At 38.6% G+C, this 17,116-nt stretch overlaps 1 protein-coding gene across 1 annotated transcript in view; it reads left to right on the top strand.

The window, feature by feature from the left end:
* ABCB11 (ATP-binding cassette, sub-family B (MDR/TAP), member 11) overlaps positions 1-16,835 on the top strand; it is a 110,037-nt gene extending 93,202 nt beyond the window's left edge. The window contains exons 22-28 of the mRNA XM_011960599.1: positions 2,401-2,604; positions 4,688-4,929; positions 7,277-7,433; positions 8,968-9,165; positions 12,437-12,643; positions 14,984-15,130; positions 15,968-16,835. Of these exons, the coding sequence (XP_011815989.1) occupies positions 2,401-2,604; positions 4,688-4,929; positions 7,277-7,433; positions 8,968-9,165; positions 12,437-12,643; positions 14,984-15,130; positions 15,968-16,168 (1,356 nt within the window). The 3' untranslated portion in view covers positions 16,169-16,835. The remainder of the gene's footprint in view (positions 1-2,400; positions 2,605-4,687; positions 4,930-7,276; positions 7,434-8,967; positions 9,166-12,436; positions 12,644-14,983; positions 15,131-15,967) is intronic.
* The last annotated feature ends 281 nt before the right edge of the window (positions 16,836-17,116 follow it).

Here is a 17,116-nt window from a genome sequence, read left to right as displayed (position 1 = left end):
TTTAAAAAAATACCAATTGAATAAAATGTAAAAGGAAGCAAGGACATCCCAAAGAACTGCAAAGTTGCTTTTCAAGTACTCTGTAATGCCTGACAGTCCTTGCCAACCAAAAATTCTTTTTTAAAAAAAATTGCAGTAAAACATTTGTAACATAAAATGTACTACTTCAACCATCTTTAAGTGTACAGCTGAGTGGCATTAAGTACATTTACATTGTTGTGCAAGCATCACCACTATACACCTCTAGAAATGTTTTACCATTCCAAACAGAAATTCTGTACCCTTGAAGCAGTAACTCCCCATCCTGCTCTCCCTCCCTTCAGCCCTGGAAACCACCATTCTACTTTCTGTGTCTATGGATCTGACTACTCTATGTTCCTCATCTAAGTGGAATCATATGAATTTATCCTTTATGTCTGGTTTATTTCATGTAACATGATGTTTTTGAAGTTTCTCTATGCTATAGTATGTATCAGAGCTACATTTTTATGGATGTTTATTTTATGGATATATCATGTTTTCTTTATTCATTCATCTGTCAGTGGACATTCGGGTTGTTTGGCTATTGTGAATAATGCTGCTATGAACATAGGTGTACAAATGAGAAATTCTTGATTTAGCCTGTTAGTCTCCAAGGAAGTTAGCACTAACACATGAGGATGCTTTGGAACACAATTTTATATTCCATTTGTGTCTTCGATTCAATATAAAGATGCAAATTATTCCTGAATAACACTGCCTTAGCATCTAATGGTGACTAACAGCTTACCTTTGGTTGTTTTACATTTTTTTGTCTTAAATAATAATATGTTTCTACAATCTTAAAAAGAAGTGATGTAATTGTCCTCACCCTAGTATTCTCTACAGAGTGTACCAAGCTTTGGTCATACCTACCTAGCTGCAACTGAAACGAAGATTTGGAACCATTGGAGTATAGTATATATCTATACTCTGATTAGTATAGATATAATTACCACAGTGGTCCATTATCCGTCTACACTGGAACTGAATCCATTTTGTCTATCTTCATTGACTACATAGCTGTGTATTACAGCAGCCTATAACTTTGTACCAATGAGCAGGCTAAGTTCAATGAGAATCAAAGTGGTATCTTGCAACAGTCTTGTATCAACTTCAAAAATATAATTATAGAGCAAGAATTAATCTTCATTGAATAAGTAATACTACCTCAAGCCCAATGACTGGATATCTTCAAACAAGCCAAATGCATCAGTACCTGACACATGTGTAGCCCATATTTAGGGCTGCATTAATCTCAGACAGACGGCTCTTACACTGACACTCATAAAATGAGATTAGTCAATAAAGAACTTTGGATAAGCTATGAATAAAGAACCTTTTCATTAATTCAGCCTTCAGATACATTATGGGAGCTCATCATTTAAAAGAACTTAATCATTTAAAAGAACTAAACTTTTTGAACAGAAGACTACCATATGACCCAGCAATTCCACTCCTAGGTCTATATCCAAAAGAATTGAAAGCAGGGACTTGAAAGGTGCTTATACACCAATGTTTATAGCAGCGTTATTCAAAATAGCCAAAAGTTGGAAATAACCCCAGTGCCCATCAATGGATGAATGGATAAACAAAATGTGATATATACAAACAATGAAATATTCAGTTTTAAAAGGGAATGAAGCTCAGTGTGGTGGCTCATGCCTGCAATCCCAGCACTATGGGAGGCGAAGGTGGGAGGATCACTTGAGCTTAGGAGTTTAAGACCAGCCTGGGTAACATAGTGAGACCTCATCTCTACTAAGATTAAAAAATTAGCAGGTGTAGTGGCATGCATCTGTGGTCCCAGCTACTTAGGATGCTGGGACAGGAGGGCTGCTTGAGCCCAGGAAGTCAAGGCTACAGTGAGACATAATATGACACTGCCCTCCAGCCTGGGTGACAGAGACCTTGTCCCAAAATAAATAAAATAAACAAAAAATAAAAATAAAAAGGAATGAAATTTTTATACCTGCTACAACATGGCTGAAGTTTGAAAACATTATGCTTAGCAAAATAAGCCAGACACAGAAGGAAAAATCATGTATAATTCTACTTCTAGAAGTACCTAGGGTAGGCAAATACAGACAGAGAGTTAGAGTAGAAGTCACCAAGAGCTTGAGGGAGAGAGAAGAAAGGGAGGTTACTGTTTAATGGATACAGAGTTTTGTTGGGCATGATTTTAAAAGCTTTAGGTATAGATGTGTGATGGTTACACAACATTGTGAAATGCCACTGAATTGTACAGTTAAGAATGATTAAAATGATATATATTATGTATATTTTATCACAATTTTATAAAAGATCTGACCTTTTTGTATAATGGTAGTTGGTAAAAGAGACCGTGTGTCTCACATGGGTTGATTGCTTTTTGGTTTGCAGGCTGCCGGCTCTCAGATCGGGATGATGGTCAATTCCTTCACTAACGTCACTGTGGCCATGATCATTGCCTTCTCCTTTAGCTGGAAGCTAAGCCTGGTCATCTTGTGCTTCTTTCCCTTCTTGGCTTTATCAGGAGCCACACAGACCAGGATGTTGACAGGATTTGCCTCTCGAGATAAGCAGGCCCTGGAGATGGTGGGACAGGTAATCTTGCACATCTAACTTTCCCATTCCTCATGGCTGAGTGGCTATCAGACAAACTGTTAAAAACAAATAGTACGAAGAGACTTAAGGAAGCTGTCAGCCCACAGACAGGCACACTTAAGAACCTTCCACCACCCTTTCCATGCATGTTTGGCCCAAAGACTGAGGCAATAAGGCTCCAAGGCTCTGAGTTTGAGCCGGCGTGGAGAAATAGTGGGGTGAACAGAGGATTGCCTGTTCAATTTCCTCTCACATAGTGATTTGGTGTACTCTCCAATTTGGTGTACTCTCACTTACAGGGGAGGATAGTTCAGTTTTCTGGCTGCGAGGCTTTTGCAATCTAATAGTTTCCCTGAGCCATGCTTTCCACATACAGAGGAGCTATGATGGTTTTAATGGCACACGCCTTTTCTCTTCACACTTTAGTGTCCCCCAGGCTCGGGGCAAGTGTCTTTCCCAGCTAGAATTATGAGCTGCAGTTTAGGTTTTGGATACACTTAGGTTTTAGCTACACATTTTAAAGTGTGTTCTAATTAATATCTTGTCCTCGGGGGTAAATGAGGGATGGTGGCATAAACACTTCTCAAGTATAAGAAATCACACAGGCTGGGGGCGGTGGCTCACGCCTGTAATTACAACACTTTGGGAGGCCGAGGCAGGCGGATCACCTGAGGTCAGGAGGTCAAGACCAGTCTGGCCCACATGGTGAAACCCCGTCTCTACTAAAAAGACAAATATTATCTGGGCATGGTGGCAGTTTCCTGTAATCCCAGCTACTCGGGAGGCTGAGGCAGGAGAATCACTTGAACCCAGGAGACGGAGGTTGCAGTGAGCCAAGATCACACCACTGCACTCCAGCCTAGGTGACAAGAACAAAACTCCATTAAAAAAAAAAAAAAGAAGAAAGGAAGGAAGGGGGGAAGGGAGGAAGGGAAAGAACGAAAGAACAAAAGAAAGAAAGAAAAGAGAAAAGGAAAGGAAAGAAGGAAGGAAGGAAGGGAGTGAAGAAGGAAGAAAAGAAAAAAGAAAGAAATCACACGTACATATATACACTCTTTTAACAAATTCACAATAACTTAGGTTCTGTCTCTTTTGAAAGAGGGAATGTGAACTCTGCTCAAGTAGGCAGAAGCCAAAAGGACTTCGTATGTTAATGGGACAAAGGGGCCTACCTTTCTGCCTTTTTAGGGTAAGACCCTAATTCAGAAACAGTGATTACTTGCCCTAGAGTGTGGGTTAAAACAAATATAAATTCATAGTATAGACTAAAAGATACATTTCCTACTCATTTTAAGTTATGTTAGGTATGGATGGACATAAAGATGTAGAAGATGTCTACATCTTTTATGTAGACACTAAAGACCACAAAAGGAGGGAGGGTGGGAGGCAGTGAGGGTTGAAAAATGACCTATTGTATATGAAATTAATTTATTCAGGTGATGGGTACACTAACAGCCCAGATATCACCACTACACAATATATGCCCGTAAGAAATCTGCACTCATACCCCCTAAATATATACAACTTAAACATTTTTTAAAGTTATGGAAAGAAAAGTATTGTTTTACCACTAGAGGTATAAATACTCATTTTTCCTAAAACATTATTTGCAAATAAATTTAATTAGTTTTGTTTACTACTAAAACTAATTTAAGTTATATAATATTTGGCCAGATTAATTTTTTAAGAAAATATAATCTAATTTTTAAATGTATATTATTAATCTTTTGTCTCAGAAGACGTTTAAAGATACCATTTTATACATTTCAAATGAATTAAGGAAGAAGCTAAAAAGCTTTCAAGGATAACTGTGTACCTTTATTTTTCCTTCTCTCTTCCACCACAAGTGGAGGCAACAAAGCCATGCCATGTTAGAATTAAGAGAAACTTAAATTTAACTGAAAAATCATCTTATGGTCCAGTTGGTTTGATCTCCAGCCACTTCTTTGTATTCCCAGAGGATGCATTCTCTGATTTGTACCACATTCTGCCATTTGCACCATCTAATCCATGCAGCCATTGAAATGTCATGAAAGGAGTTATTTCTGCCCTTGTATTCCTAAGACTCTTTCTTGATCTTCAGATTACAAATGAAGCCCTCAGTAACATCCGCACTGTTGCTGGAATTGGAAAGGAGAGGCGGTTCATTGAAACACTTGAGACTGAGCTGGAGAAGCCCCTCAAGACAGCCATTCAGAAAGCCAATGTTTATGGATTCTGCTTTGCCTTTTCCCAGTGCATCGTGTTTGTTGCGAATTCTGCTTCCTACAGATATGGAGGTTACTTAATCCCCAATGAGGGGCTCCATTTCAGCTACGTGTTCAGGTGAGGAATATCCAGCCAAGATGAGAAAAGATCAACACACAAGGAAGGAATAGCCTGGTTCTGTCAGTTAGCTTTTTTGCTGCTTAACAAACAATCCCAAGCTTGGTGCCTTACAATAGCTGGGATTAATTATTTTTCAAGATTCTGTGGGTCGTCAGGGCAGTTCTTCTGACCTGGGCTGATTCAGTCAGGCTTCTGTGTATTCTTCTGTCTCCACATGGCGTGTCTAGCAGATGAGCTTCTTTTCTTCATATTATGGCCTCAGAGTTCCAAGTGCCACAAAAGAGGGCAAGCCCCACTGTGCAAGTACTTTTCAAGTCTCTCCGTGCAAAGAGACTTTCTAATTTTCTGTTTGGCCAAAGAAAGTCATACCATCAAGCCCAGGTTTAAGGAATAGAAAAAAATAGAATCCACTTTTTGATGAGAGGAGTAAAACAGTCGTGTTGCAAAGGGATGCGTGATAGTGTGAATTAATACGATCATTGTTTATAAACAATCTGCCACAGATGTTAATGCTGAGAAAATCTAGAGGCCTTGGCTAAGATGGTTCATAAAGAACTGTTTTATTTGAACTCCTCTCTTGCAAAGAGGGCATGTTCCCAGCTGACTGCTCCTAGGCAGAGACAGCATAGGCCATACAGGTAAATGATGTTCCATTCGTATAGCCAAAGCCTGCTTTTCTAATAAGATTAGCTTTGAGTCCAATTTCTCACATTTCCAGAAGTGAAAGTCTAAGAGAGTCAGGGTACTGGGGAATGAGGTACACATGTATATGGGTTGGGGAGAGGGCCGGGTGTAAGGGTGGAGATGGTCTGAGAAAGGTTTGGAGGGCATTAGGAAAAGTGGTCCTATAGGAATCTGTTCTTGGGTTTCCTTCTCTAGCCATGAGTCCCGCCTTCTCACCTGGTATCTCTTTCAGCACTTCTCTCCCGCTCCACTACACCCACCCAGCTAGGAAAGTCTCTCTTTTCTAAATCTTTGATATTTAAAGCTACTAATCTAAATTAGAAAAAAACACAAACCATTGGCTTATTTTTATTTACTTTATTTATTATTTAGTTTATTTTATTTAGTTTAGTTATTTATTAAGGTTTTAGAATAATTTTTTGCCAATGTATAAAAATCTGGGGCTATAGGCTGGGCGCGGTGGCTCACGCCTGTAATCTCAGCACTTTGGGAGGCCAAGGTGGGTGGATCACTTGAGGTCAGGAGTTTGAGACTTGCCTGGCCAACATGGCGAAATCCCGTCTCTACAAAAAATACAAAAAAAATAGCCAGGTGTCGTGGTGTGTACCTGTAATCCCAGTTACTCGGGAGGCTGAGGCAGGAGAATCGCTTGAACCCAGGAGGTGGAGGCTGCAGTGAGCTGAGATCATGCCACTGCACTCCAGCCGGGGTGACAGGGTGAGACTCCATCTCAAAAAAAAAAAAATTCTGGGACTATGGAAAACTCTGAATTTCTGGCTTCACTTTAAAAATTGGAAGGTCATCTTCCACCATTTTCCATTTCATTTCAAATGCTTTTCATTCCCTTAGGCTTTAAATTGGGCTCCTGGAGATGTTTGGATTTGCAATTCTGGCCTAAAACAATTCCTGCTTATGAACTGAGCAGTGTGACACACAAAGACACATCCCTTATCCCTATCCCCATCCCAGGCAGACCCTCTGTGCATGACGGTGCAGGTGAACAGCTTTGGGGGCTACTACTCACATCATTGTCTGTACAGCAGCAGAGTTATCTCTCATTATATTTATCATTCATTCATTCATTCACTCACTCTCATTAATTAAGTAAATGTTGAATATAGTTAGAGGCTAACACAAGAAGAAGGAGACAGGCAATTTCATCTGTCTTGCTCTCTGAAGCATAAATTATATACATACCTGGTACAGAACTGAAGCTTATATCATCAATCATTATCTTTTATATACCTATTATAGGTTCAAAAAACTGTTATAATTCTAGAAAAATCAGCTCAATCTGGTGATCTTTCAAGCCTGCTTTTTCTTTTAAAAAAAAAAAAAAAAAAACTTCAGAAGTCTTTTTCCCCCTCAAACAATTTTCTTAAAAGAAGCTATTGTGGTCAAATAAAGGTTTGGAGGTCTGAGCTCTCCCCTTCATGCTTGTTCAGTCCTCTTCTTACCCCTTTTTCATAGAACACAGTTTGAAAACTGCTGATCTTTTAAACACCACCCTCTCCATTCCCAGACAAATCTAAAATGACTTGCTCAAGTATATTTGGTCCTTTCCTAGCAGAACCAGGGCTAGATCCCCAAATTTCTGCCCTCAGGTCATCACACCAACCACTCCTCCCTGCTCTCTGCCTGTGTGTCTGTCTGGTTACAGGGTGATCTCTGCAGTTGTACTGAGTGCGACAGCTCTTGGAAGAACCTTCTCTTACACCCCAAGTTATGCAAAAGCTAAAATATCAGCTGCAAGCTTTTTTGAACTGCTGGACCGACAACCCCCAATCAGTGTATACAGTAGTGCAGGAGAAAAATGGGTAAGTATTGGAATACTATGCAGCCATAAAAAGGGATAAGTTCATGTCCTTTGCAGGGATAGGGATGAAGCTGGAAACCATAATTCTCAGCAAACTAACACAAGAACAGAAAACCAAACACTGCATGTTGTCACTCATAAGTGGGAGTTGAACAATGAGAACACGTGGACACAGAGCGGGGAACATCACACACTGGGGCCTGTCAGGGGATGGCGGGGTGTATGGGAGGAATAACATCAGGAGAAATACCTAATGTAGATGACGGGTTGATGGGTGCAGCAAACCACCATGTGTATACGTATGTAACAAACCTGCACATTCTGCACATCTACCCCAGAAGTTAAAGTCTAATAAAATAAATAAATAAAATGTGTAAGTATTGATAAGGGGTAAGGTTGTGCGTGTGTGTGTGTGTGTGTGTGTGTGTGTGTGTGTGTGTGTGCAGGACAGCCATTAGAGATGGCCACACAATACCACTTGGCTTCTAAATTCCCGCTGTATATGGGTTCATTCATACATACTCGGAGTGGACACACAGTAGATTTATACCTAAAAAGGAATAAAGTAAATTAGCATCAAAAATTATTCCTAAAGCTGGCATTTGAACAAGGCAATGACATTCAATGAATGCTAAATTCTGTGTAATATAAAATACACTTAGTTCCTGAATGAATGAAGCCCGTTGTCCTCTGAGATCTACCTAACCACTGTGTTTTCTATTGATATTCTGATACGGAATTTAGAAAACTCAATTCTTCCTGTCCAGTAACATTGATTTAATTCATGTTCATCTTGATTCAAGTTTTAGCTTATGTGGATGTCCAGAAAATTAATTCAATCTCAACAAAATATCTTCTTCTAATTGATAGATACGTATTTTTAAATCTTCTCTACCTATTTTTTAAAATTTTAGTATGTTCCAGAAAGCAAAGCAAACCTAAACACCAGTAAAGCTAAGCTAAATTCTGTTATCTTTCTAAATTGGTAAAATTTCTCCTTCAGTTCAGTAAATGTAAAGTTTCTGTGTGGTCTGTTAAATGTCTATCCATTTCTAGAGTTTATAGGTTAGAGAGTTTTAAGCACACCAAAGTACAATAGAAAGTATTCACCTTTGCAGTACAGACCTCAGGTAACTTTCTTTCTAGGTCATTTTAAGTGTAATATTATTTTTAGTCTTTGGGGGAACAAAGCTATAGGGTTGGGACAGTTACTGGCTTCTGTGATTTAATATCTTCCAGCTATTCTTTTCTATACAGAATGTCAGGAATGGATGGCAAGAAAATTCCCTTAGGTTAGACTGGGAATGGGGGAGTCAAATGTCTTTAATTTTGTTGCCCAAGCCTTCCTTTATACTACATCTTTCAGAATAGAAAATGGAATGTCCTTTTATTAAGTTGCTGTCTCTATACTTTGCATTTTGGCAGCATGGTTTGAAGGTATCTCAAGCAGGGATTTTAAACTCAAGATTTAGGTGTGTTTTCAATATTCTAGGCTCCAGTAAGAGCATCTCAAATTTTGATCCTCCCATCCACAGGACAACTTCCAGGGGAAGATTGATTTTGTTGATTGTAAATTTACATATCCTTCTCGACCTGACACGCAAGTTCTGAATGGTCTCTCGGTGTCGATTAGTCCAGGGCAGACACTGGCATTTGTTGGGAGCAGTGGATGTGGCAAAAGCACCAGCATTCAGCTGTTGGAACGTTTCTATGATCCTGATCAAGGAAAGGTGGTAAGCCACGCAACCTTTATGAGAATTTTGCCTTCTGCAGACTCTTTCCAAGTTTTTGGCTTTAAGTTTTTGCTTTGCCAGACTCACTTTAAAATGCTTGCCTTAGGCACTTACCCCATGCATATTTTCCAGTCCCAGTCATTTACTGCTTCACCTGATTCTCCCTCACAATTTCTAATGTCAGATTTTCCCCAGTTCCAGATGGCCTGCTGACCAGTTAGGCAAAGAAAACTGGGCACACTGCAAAGCTGGAGATGAGTGTATTTAATAGAAGCATTCATTTACCCGTAAATGGAGCAGAAAGTGCAGACTAATCAGGAAACTAATGACCAGGAATGAAAAAAGTAGAGTGATAAGGGAAATAATGATAAATGAACAAGAAAGGAGATTTAGCATGAAAAGATCTTGTCCTTGTTCAAGAAGCTGAAATCTAAATAAGGCAAGGAACTCAGATTGAGAGCCATGTACCATAAATCTTTGGCAAGGATATTTGAAATTTTGGTGAATAGCTTTGCTATTTATTTTTCATAACATTTCTTTTTCTTTTCTGTCCTTTTTTTCTTTCTTTAAAAGTAATATATGCAGAAGGTCACAAATTCAAATAATAAACATTTATAATGAAAAGTCACCCCCTTGCTTTATGCTTACACTCCCACTCCACATTTCTCTTCCCAAAGGCAACTATCTTTGACCACTTGATGTTTTTTGATCTGCCGATAATTACTTTTATGTCTTTAAATAATGTGCTCCTGCTGTTTCATGATTTAACAAATTTAGACTCTCTGTGATTTATTCTCAAGAGATAAAAATCTACTTACCCTCACCACCCCCTCCTTTTTCCTACCTCCTCCCAATATAGTTATATCATTTTTTAGACCTTCTATTTATAAATTTGTAAACTTCTGATCTGCTTCCGTTGCTCTTCCACCACCTGTAGATAGTTCCTCCTGAATTCTCACTTCCTAAAATAAAAATGTTAGCAATCCTACCTTTATTTTCACCTCTTACACCCTTCTTTTACCTCTTAAGTTCTAACTGCACTATTATCAAGAATTCAGAGCACATCCTGTTTATAATATTATCTTTCCTGCTTTCACTCTAAGTTGATTCTAAAAGTTGAAAATCAATTGACAGCTTTTTAAATGATTATGTAAATATTGTTCATCCCTTAGTCAAATAGTGAGTTACATTTGTATTATATTTTTTCTTGATTGCTTTTCTGAAAGGTTTCTTTTTTTCTTGTATTTTTTGTCTTTATGAAAACCTTTGTGTTCTTCCAGTGTCCCTCTCAGGCCATCTATTCCCTCATTTCTGTCACTTACAACCTTTGCCTGTTGAACAGTTGTCATCCTGTGAGTTCCCTGTGATATTTCCTTGGATTAGATCCATTATTTCATAGTTCCCATAAATTCCCTTTTCATAGTTTTCACCCCCCTTTGTTGGAGCTCATCCACAAGCAATTTTCTAAGAAATCGTTCATAGATATGGGTCTGAAAATGTTTTATTTTGCTCCACACTTGATTCACTGTTTAATGCTAATATTTTGAAAGTGGCCTTTCTGACTTCCCTGAATAGTATAATCTTTAGTGTAATAAGGACAGATAACATTAGGAAAAGACATGCTGAGAAAAACTTGAAAGAGGCAACTAAAGATTTCCTTGCATAAAGCAAAGCAAGGAAACAAGCAAACAGAAATTGACAGAATCCAGGAAGTTATAAAAATAAGGACTAAGTGTTGATTTCCTATAATTTATAATCACTTCTGTTATTAAGTTGAGGTATAAAGATTTTAATTTGTTTGAAGGTATTTGGTAACCGATGAACCTAGAAAGCCCATTGTAACCAGAGGTATAATTCCAATAAGTCAGAGAGTTCAGTTTTCCAAAATGTCAGTTCTGTCATGCCTCCAGCCAACATAGATTGTGAACTATGCAAGATACAGGAAACTGAATCCCTTATATTTACTTTTCCAACATTAACATGTATATTAAGTATATTTATCTGAATATGCCCAGTGAATGTTTTGGTCACAGGTAGAAAGCAAGGCCAATAAGGAAATCATTATGACTTCTTGCATTTCATAGGCTCAGTATATTTTGTTATAACATCATAAAACATTTCTACATACATTTTAAGCAGAAAACCTACCACTTTGTAAAAGTTTTTTTCAAAGTCCTCTTTACTCTTAAGCTACCAAATGCAGGCATTCAATATTTTCAACATTTATTTGGATGCCTATGATGTGCCTGTTACTGCATGAGGCCCTGTGGGAGACTCTAAGGAACATGAAACATGTCTTCTGTCTTCTAGGAGCTTACAATGTAGCACATTTAGAAGAATGAGCAAACAGCCCCAGTGTTTAATTATTAAATTGTGTTTTGCAGACTTAAGTGCTATGGAAAATGAGTAGAGCAAGATAAGCCAGGGCTAATTGTTATTGAGAAACGCTTTATATTTTTTCTAATAGTGTTTGCTTTTTCCATTACTTAGAAATTATCTTAAATACAATCTGTTCATACCATTTATCACCATTTTTTCTGAAATAATAGGGCCAAATACTTTACAGTAGTATGTTAGGCATACTGTGCCTTTAATATTCTAGGACTTTTTTGTGAACCAGCTCATGTGGTAGATATTCAAGTCCCTGGACTTCACTGCCTAACTAGACTGTGAGTTCCTAGGAAACAGAGATAATATTTTCTTTACGTAGCAGGCATAGACTGCTTAGGATGGTGCTTTGTGGCAGGTGATACAAATATATGTTTGTTGATTGACTAAGTGAATAAATGTATTCCTTTTTTACTTGGTTTTATTATCTCAGTTATTCAGAGAATGGCGTTAGTAAAATCAAGAAAACAGGTTTGACCGTTATATTGCCCAAAAGCTTCCCAGAGAAAAATCCTTTCCATAACTCATGAGTCTCAAAATAGAGCAACCCTGTATATTTGTAGAGAGTGTGCTGCACCAAAGTAAGGGGAAGTTGTTTCTTACCTGAATACCTGAGCGTCTTTCTCATTTGTTTCACCTGTAGAGCCAGAGTTCAGGAAATAAATAGGACCATAGTCTGATTAGTGTTAACATGGATGCCACTCCTGATAGACATTACATCCAGAGGTCAAAGGCAGCATAATTTATTCCATAATTTTAGCCTTGGGATTGCTGTCTGTTAAGCAAACCAAATGTCCTGCATAACACCTAACGCTAGAATATGAACTTTCCTTGCTGCTGAAATTCTGAAAACTTAATGACCTGTCATCTCCTCTATTGGCAGATGATAGATGGGCATGACAGCAAAAAAGTAAACATCCAGTTCCTCCGCTCAAACATTGGAATTGTTTCCCAGGAACCAGTGTTGTTTGCCTGTAGCATAATGGACAATATCAAGTATGGAGACAACACCAAAGAAATTCCCGTGGAAAGAGTCATAGCAGCTGCAAAACAGGCTCAGCTGCATGATTTTGTCATGTCACTCCCAGAGGTGAGTACGAAGTCAGAGCCATTCCCTGTGGGAGACAAGGATGGGGAGAAGTAGAACTACCAAAGTGTACAGGTTGAGCATCCCTAATCTGAAAATCCCAAATCCAAAATTTTCCAAAATTCAACACTGTTTGAGTGCCAACATGATCCCACAAGTGGAAAATTTCATACTTGACCTCATATGATGGGCCACAGTCAAAATGCAGTCAAAACTTTGTTTCATCACAAAATTATTAAAAATATTGCAGTAATTTACTTCTGGGCTATGTGTATAAAGTAGATAAGAAACATGAATTTTGTGGTTAGACTTGAGTCCTATCCCCAAGATATCTCATTATATGCAGATATTCCAAAATCTGAAAAAGTCCAAAATCTGAAACACTTCTGGTCCCAGGCATTTCTGATAAGAAATATTCAATCTGTATTATGATTGTGGCTCTAGAAGGTCAAAGGGTACACAATTTATCTCACAGTGCCCCCAGACTGTGTTAGTTTTTTAAGCAAAAGAAATATCCTTCATCAACATACTCTTTAATTTTGGAAAGTATTGTATTGCCCAATGCAACAGATGCTATTTTTGTTGAATTTTTTTGTGCATTGAGCTTTAGTTTAGCATAGTGGGGAAAAGCCTGAGATTTGGAGCTGACCTGGGCTTGCATCCAAGCTTTGCCACTTAGTAGCTTCGTAGCTTTGGGACAATGATCCTTTCTGAGATTGTCTATTCCATCTGCAAAATGCAAGAAAATAACGTTAAAATGAAGAAAACACACTTAATAGCCACACAAAGAAAGCTGCCGCTGGTATTACTGCCATCATCATTATTTCATTACCTGGCAGTGTGTACCATGGGTGGTGGGTAAGTTGCACCTGCCTTGGTGTCTCTTACTTTGCCAGAGCCAAGTCCAGATTTCACACAATATTGTCTCTGCATTTTCCCATCCACCAAAAGTCCCTCTTAGTTTTGATCACAAGAAAAATTAAAACATGGAAACCAAATTGTAGGGCCAAATTTTACCTTTTACCTTCTCTACTTACTTTTTAAAAATATCCCTGGGAAAATTGTTTTTCTTTATAAGTGATTATGTTTATAAATTTTGTGGTGTTTGTGGAGGGCTTTTTGTTTGCTCTTTTCACAGTCTCCTAAGTGTTAGGCTCTTGGCCCGGTTCTTACCTGTTAGCCCAATCTATAAGCACATGGAAATTACTATTTGCTGAATCCAGAGTTCAAAAGCAAAGCTTGTGTGTCTCCTGGGAGACTCATTTATCCCACAAACCCTTATTGAATACCTACTCATTTGGGGCGAGGCACTGGCATGGAGCTGGTTTACTACATTGTCCTCATACAGACTTGCCCATGGTACCCTTCTCTGAGCGCTTTGTCTCCACAAGGACAAAGCAGGTTTTCATGGGTCTCACCTGGCTTGATGGAGCTTTCATCAGGAGGCAAGGGAAGCCCGGGAAGGAAACAGCTCGTGTTGTGGAAGGCAGGAAGAGCAGTAGTCAAGGGACTCAAAGGAGAGACAGATTCACTTTCACCTGGATTCAGATTTCACTTTCACTGCTTGTTACTTGTCCTCGCACCATTTTCTTACCTCCCTGTGCCTAAGTTTTGTAATCTAAAAAAGATAGGGTGGGTATGGTTTCTGTGTGTATTAAATGATAACCTAGCTAGAATAGTTAGCACAATACCTCTACGGTAAACGCTCTGTGAATGTTAACTAATTTTTATGTAGCCATGCCAGGCATGAGTGATTTTTCTTCCTAATTTTATCTAAAACTCACAATAAATATGTGAAGTGAGGGTTAATACTGCACCTCAGATGACTAGCCAGCTCAAAAAATATAAATAATTTGTTCATGAACACAAGCTAGTAAGCAGCAGAGTGGAGCTTCTAACCAAGGGCTGTGTTCCAGATTGTCGCCTCCCTAATACAGAAGTGGACCAGAAGATCTCACAAAGACATTTCCATTCTTGAGATTAGTCCATCTTGGAAGGATTTTTCCAGATAAGAGTCTAGAATCAGACAGTCTCAAATCAAGGAGGATCTCATATATGGGCTCTTACCTGGACACAGGGAGGAGATTGAAAATATAAACCTAAAAGAAATGCAGAAATGAGGAATAAAGTCCCCTTGCTTCCCACATCAAAGGTCACAAATTCCATGTTTTTCTCATATTCCTAAGTGGATTTGACATCCTTCATCCTATAGGAGGATTCATTCACTATTCCCTAGTTCAACAAATAAATAATTTAAATTACAGAGGAGAACTTGACATGAGTTCTGTACAGCACAGGAGCAATAACTGTTTCTATTTCTCAAACTTACCATACTTTTTTCAGAAATATGAAACTAACGTTGGGTCCCAGGGGTCTCAACTCTCTCGAGGGGAGAAACAACGTATTGCTATTGCTCGGGCCATTGTACGAGATCCTAAAATCTTGCTACTAGATGAAGCCACTTCTGCCTTAGACACAGAAAGTGAAAAGGTAAGTACTGATTTTCTAAAGTCTTATATCATTACAAATAAGTCTTTTGCTGTAAAATTTGTCCTTATAAAATGGCATTGTTTTCAATTTTCTGATTTATTAACAGTAGAAATTGGCAATACTTTATGGAACCAAAAGACAATTATCTAGAGCAAGTGATTTAATATAAAATTGCTTCAAATAAAATATTTTACCTTTAAAATAAGAATTGTTTTTAAGATTCTTTAGGCTAAGTGACATTTTTTTCCAAAGGCAAATGATCACCTTTCTTGAATAAAGTGAAATAATCTAGATTATCTGTTATAAATATTTTATAGTTCTAAAGGTATGTGACAGAGAAAGTAGGCCACATACAACACAAAGAAAGAGGTAATATCTGATGTGTGGTTTGCATGAAAGAAGATGCAATTGAGCATAACACAATTATGAAATTTAAAATGTACAATTAATGCCATAACAATTGGGATTCCATTTTGGAGAGAGCTAAAACGTCTTCAATGAAGAGCAGTATCAGGAACGGCCACTTAACTGCCACCCTCCATTGTTTTCTTGGTTTCATTTCAGGAAGCTAGACCATCAAATATTGTAAAATTACATAGGGACTTCATAGTTTGCTTCCTTCTTGCTCCACTGAAATTTCTCAGCCTGTGCACTGCCATTGAAATCACTGATGCATTGCATTCAGAGAATACTTACTTAATCCTCTCTTACGTCAAACCTTTGGGTTTGCCCTCAAGTATAGAACTGTTATTCAGGTCATGTTAACTGAACTCTCATGATGGTGGACTGGGGAGCAATCATGCATCTTTGCATTAACTTTCCATCTTCTCTTTGCAGACGGTGCAGGTTGCTCTAGACAAAGCCAGAGAGGGTCGGACCTGCATTGTCATTGCCCATCGCTTGTCTACCATCCAGAATGCGGATATCATTGCTGTCATGGCACAGGGGGTGGTGATTGAAAAGGGAACCCATGAAGAACTGATGGCCCAAAAAGGAGCCTACTACAAACTAGTCACCACAGGATCCCCCATCAGTTGACCCAATGCAAGAACCTCAGACACACGTGATGCACCAGTTACAGGGGTTGTTTTTAAAGAAAAAACGATCCCAGCAGGAGGGACTGCTGGGATCGTTTTTTCTTTAAAGAAGAATGTTAATATTTTACTTTTACAGTCATTGTCATACATCAGAATCCAACCTAATTTCTAATGACCTTCCATAATAATTCTGCTTTAGATCTATATACAGAAAATGAAAGAAACTAGGGTCCATGTGAGGGAAAACCCAATGTCAAGTGGTGGCCCAGCCACCACTCAGTGCTTCTCTGTGCAGGAGCCAGTCCTGATTAATATGTGGGACTTTGTGAGACATCAGGGAGTAAGTGAGACTTTGAACTCCTCAAGGACAGAGAACTATCTTGCATTTTTGAAACCTCAGTGCACACAGAGGCATTCAACAAACATTTCTTGAGCTTGACCAAGGTCAAATTTGAAAAGAACAGAAGGACTGAAGACCAGCTGTGTTTCTTGACTAAAGTTGTCTTTTACATCAAACCAGCTTCCTTTATCTCTAAGGCTGAGGATAGGGAAGGGGTGGATGCTCTCAGGCTGACGGAGGCAGAAAGGGAAAGCATTGGCACGGACGTTCCAGTTAGGGCTGTTGATTTATGCTTCAGCTTCAGAGTGGGTGTAGGGGCGGCGAAGCTACTATTACTGTGAGAACATGCCAGTGTGGCTGGAGCAGGGGACTCTCTCCCAGGCCTTGTACTCCTCAGCACCTCCCTGCATACTGATTGTTGCTTTTAGTTTCTACAAAATTCTATTCATGAAATGAAAATAGTACACTTTACTTTGCTGTAGTTTCGTAAGGTGTTATACAAAAAAGGAAGTAAATATGGCAGAAAAGCAGTCGTTTGCCCCTGCTCCCTCAAAACACCACATAATGACATAGAACTAAAGGTGGCAGGAATCTAGAAGAATGAAGAAA

Source organism: Colobus angolensis, unplaced genomic scaffold, assembly GCF_000951035.1.
Source record: "Colobus angolensis palliatus isolate OR3802 unplaced genomic scaffold, Cang.pa_1.0 Scaffold517, whole genome shotgun sequence".
NCBI classification, from domain to species: Eukaryota; Metazoa; Chordata; class Mammalia; order Primates; family Cercopithecidae; genus Colobus; species Colobus angolensis.
The sequence above is the reverse complement of the archived record's forward strand: the minus strand, read 5'-3'. Positions and strand labels throughout refer to the sequence as shown.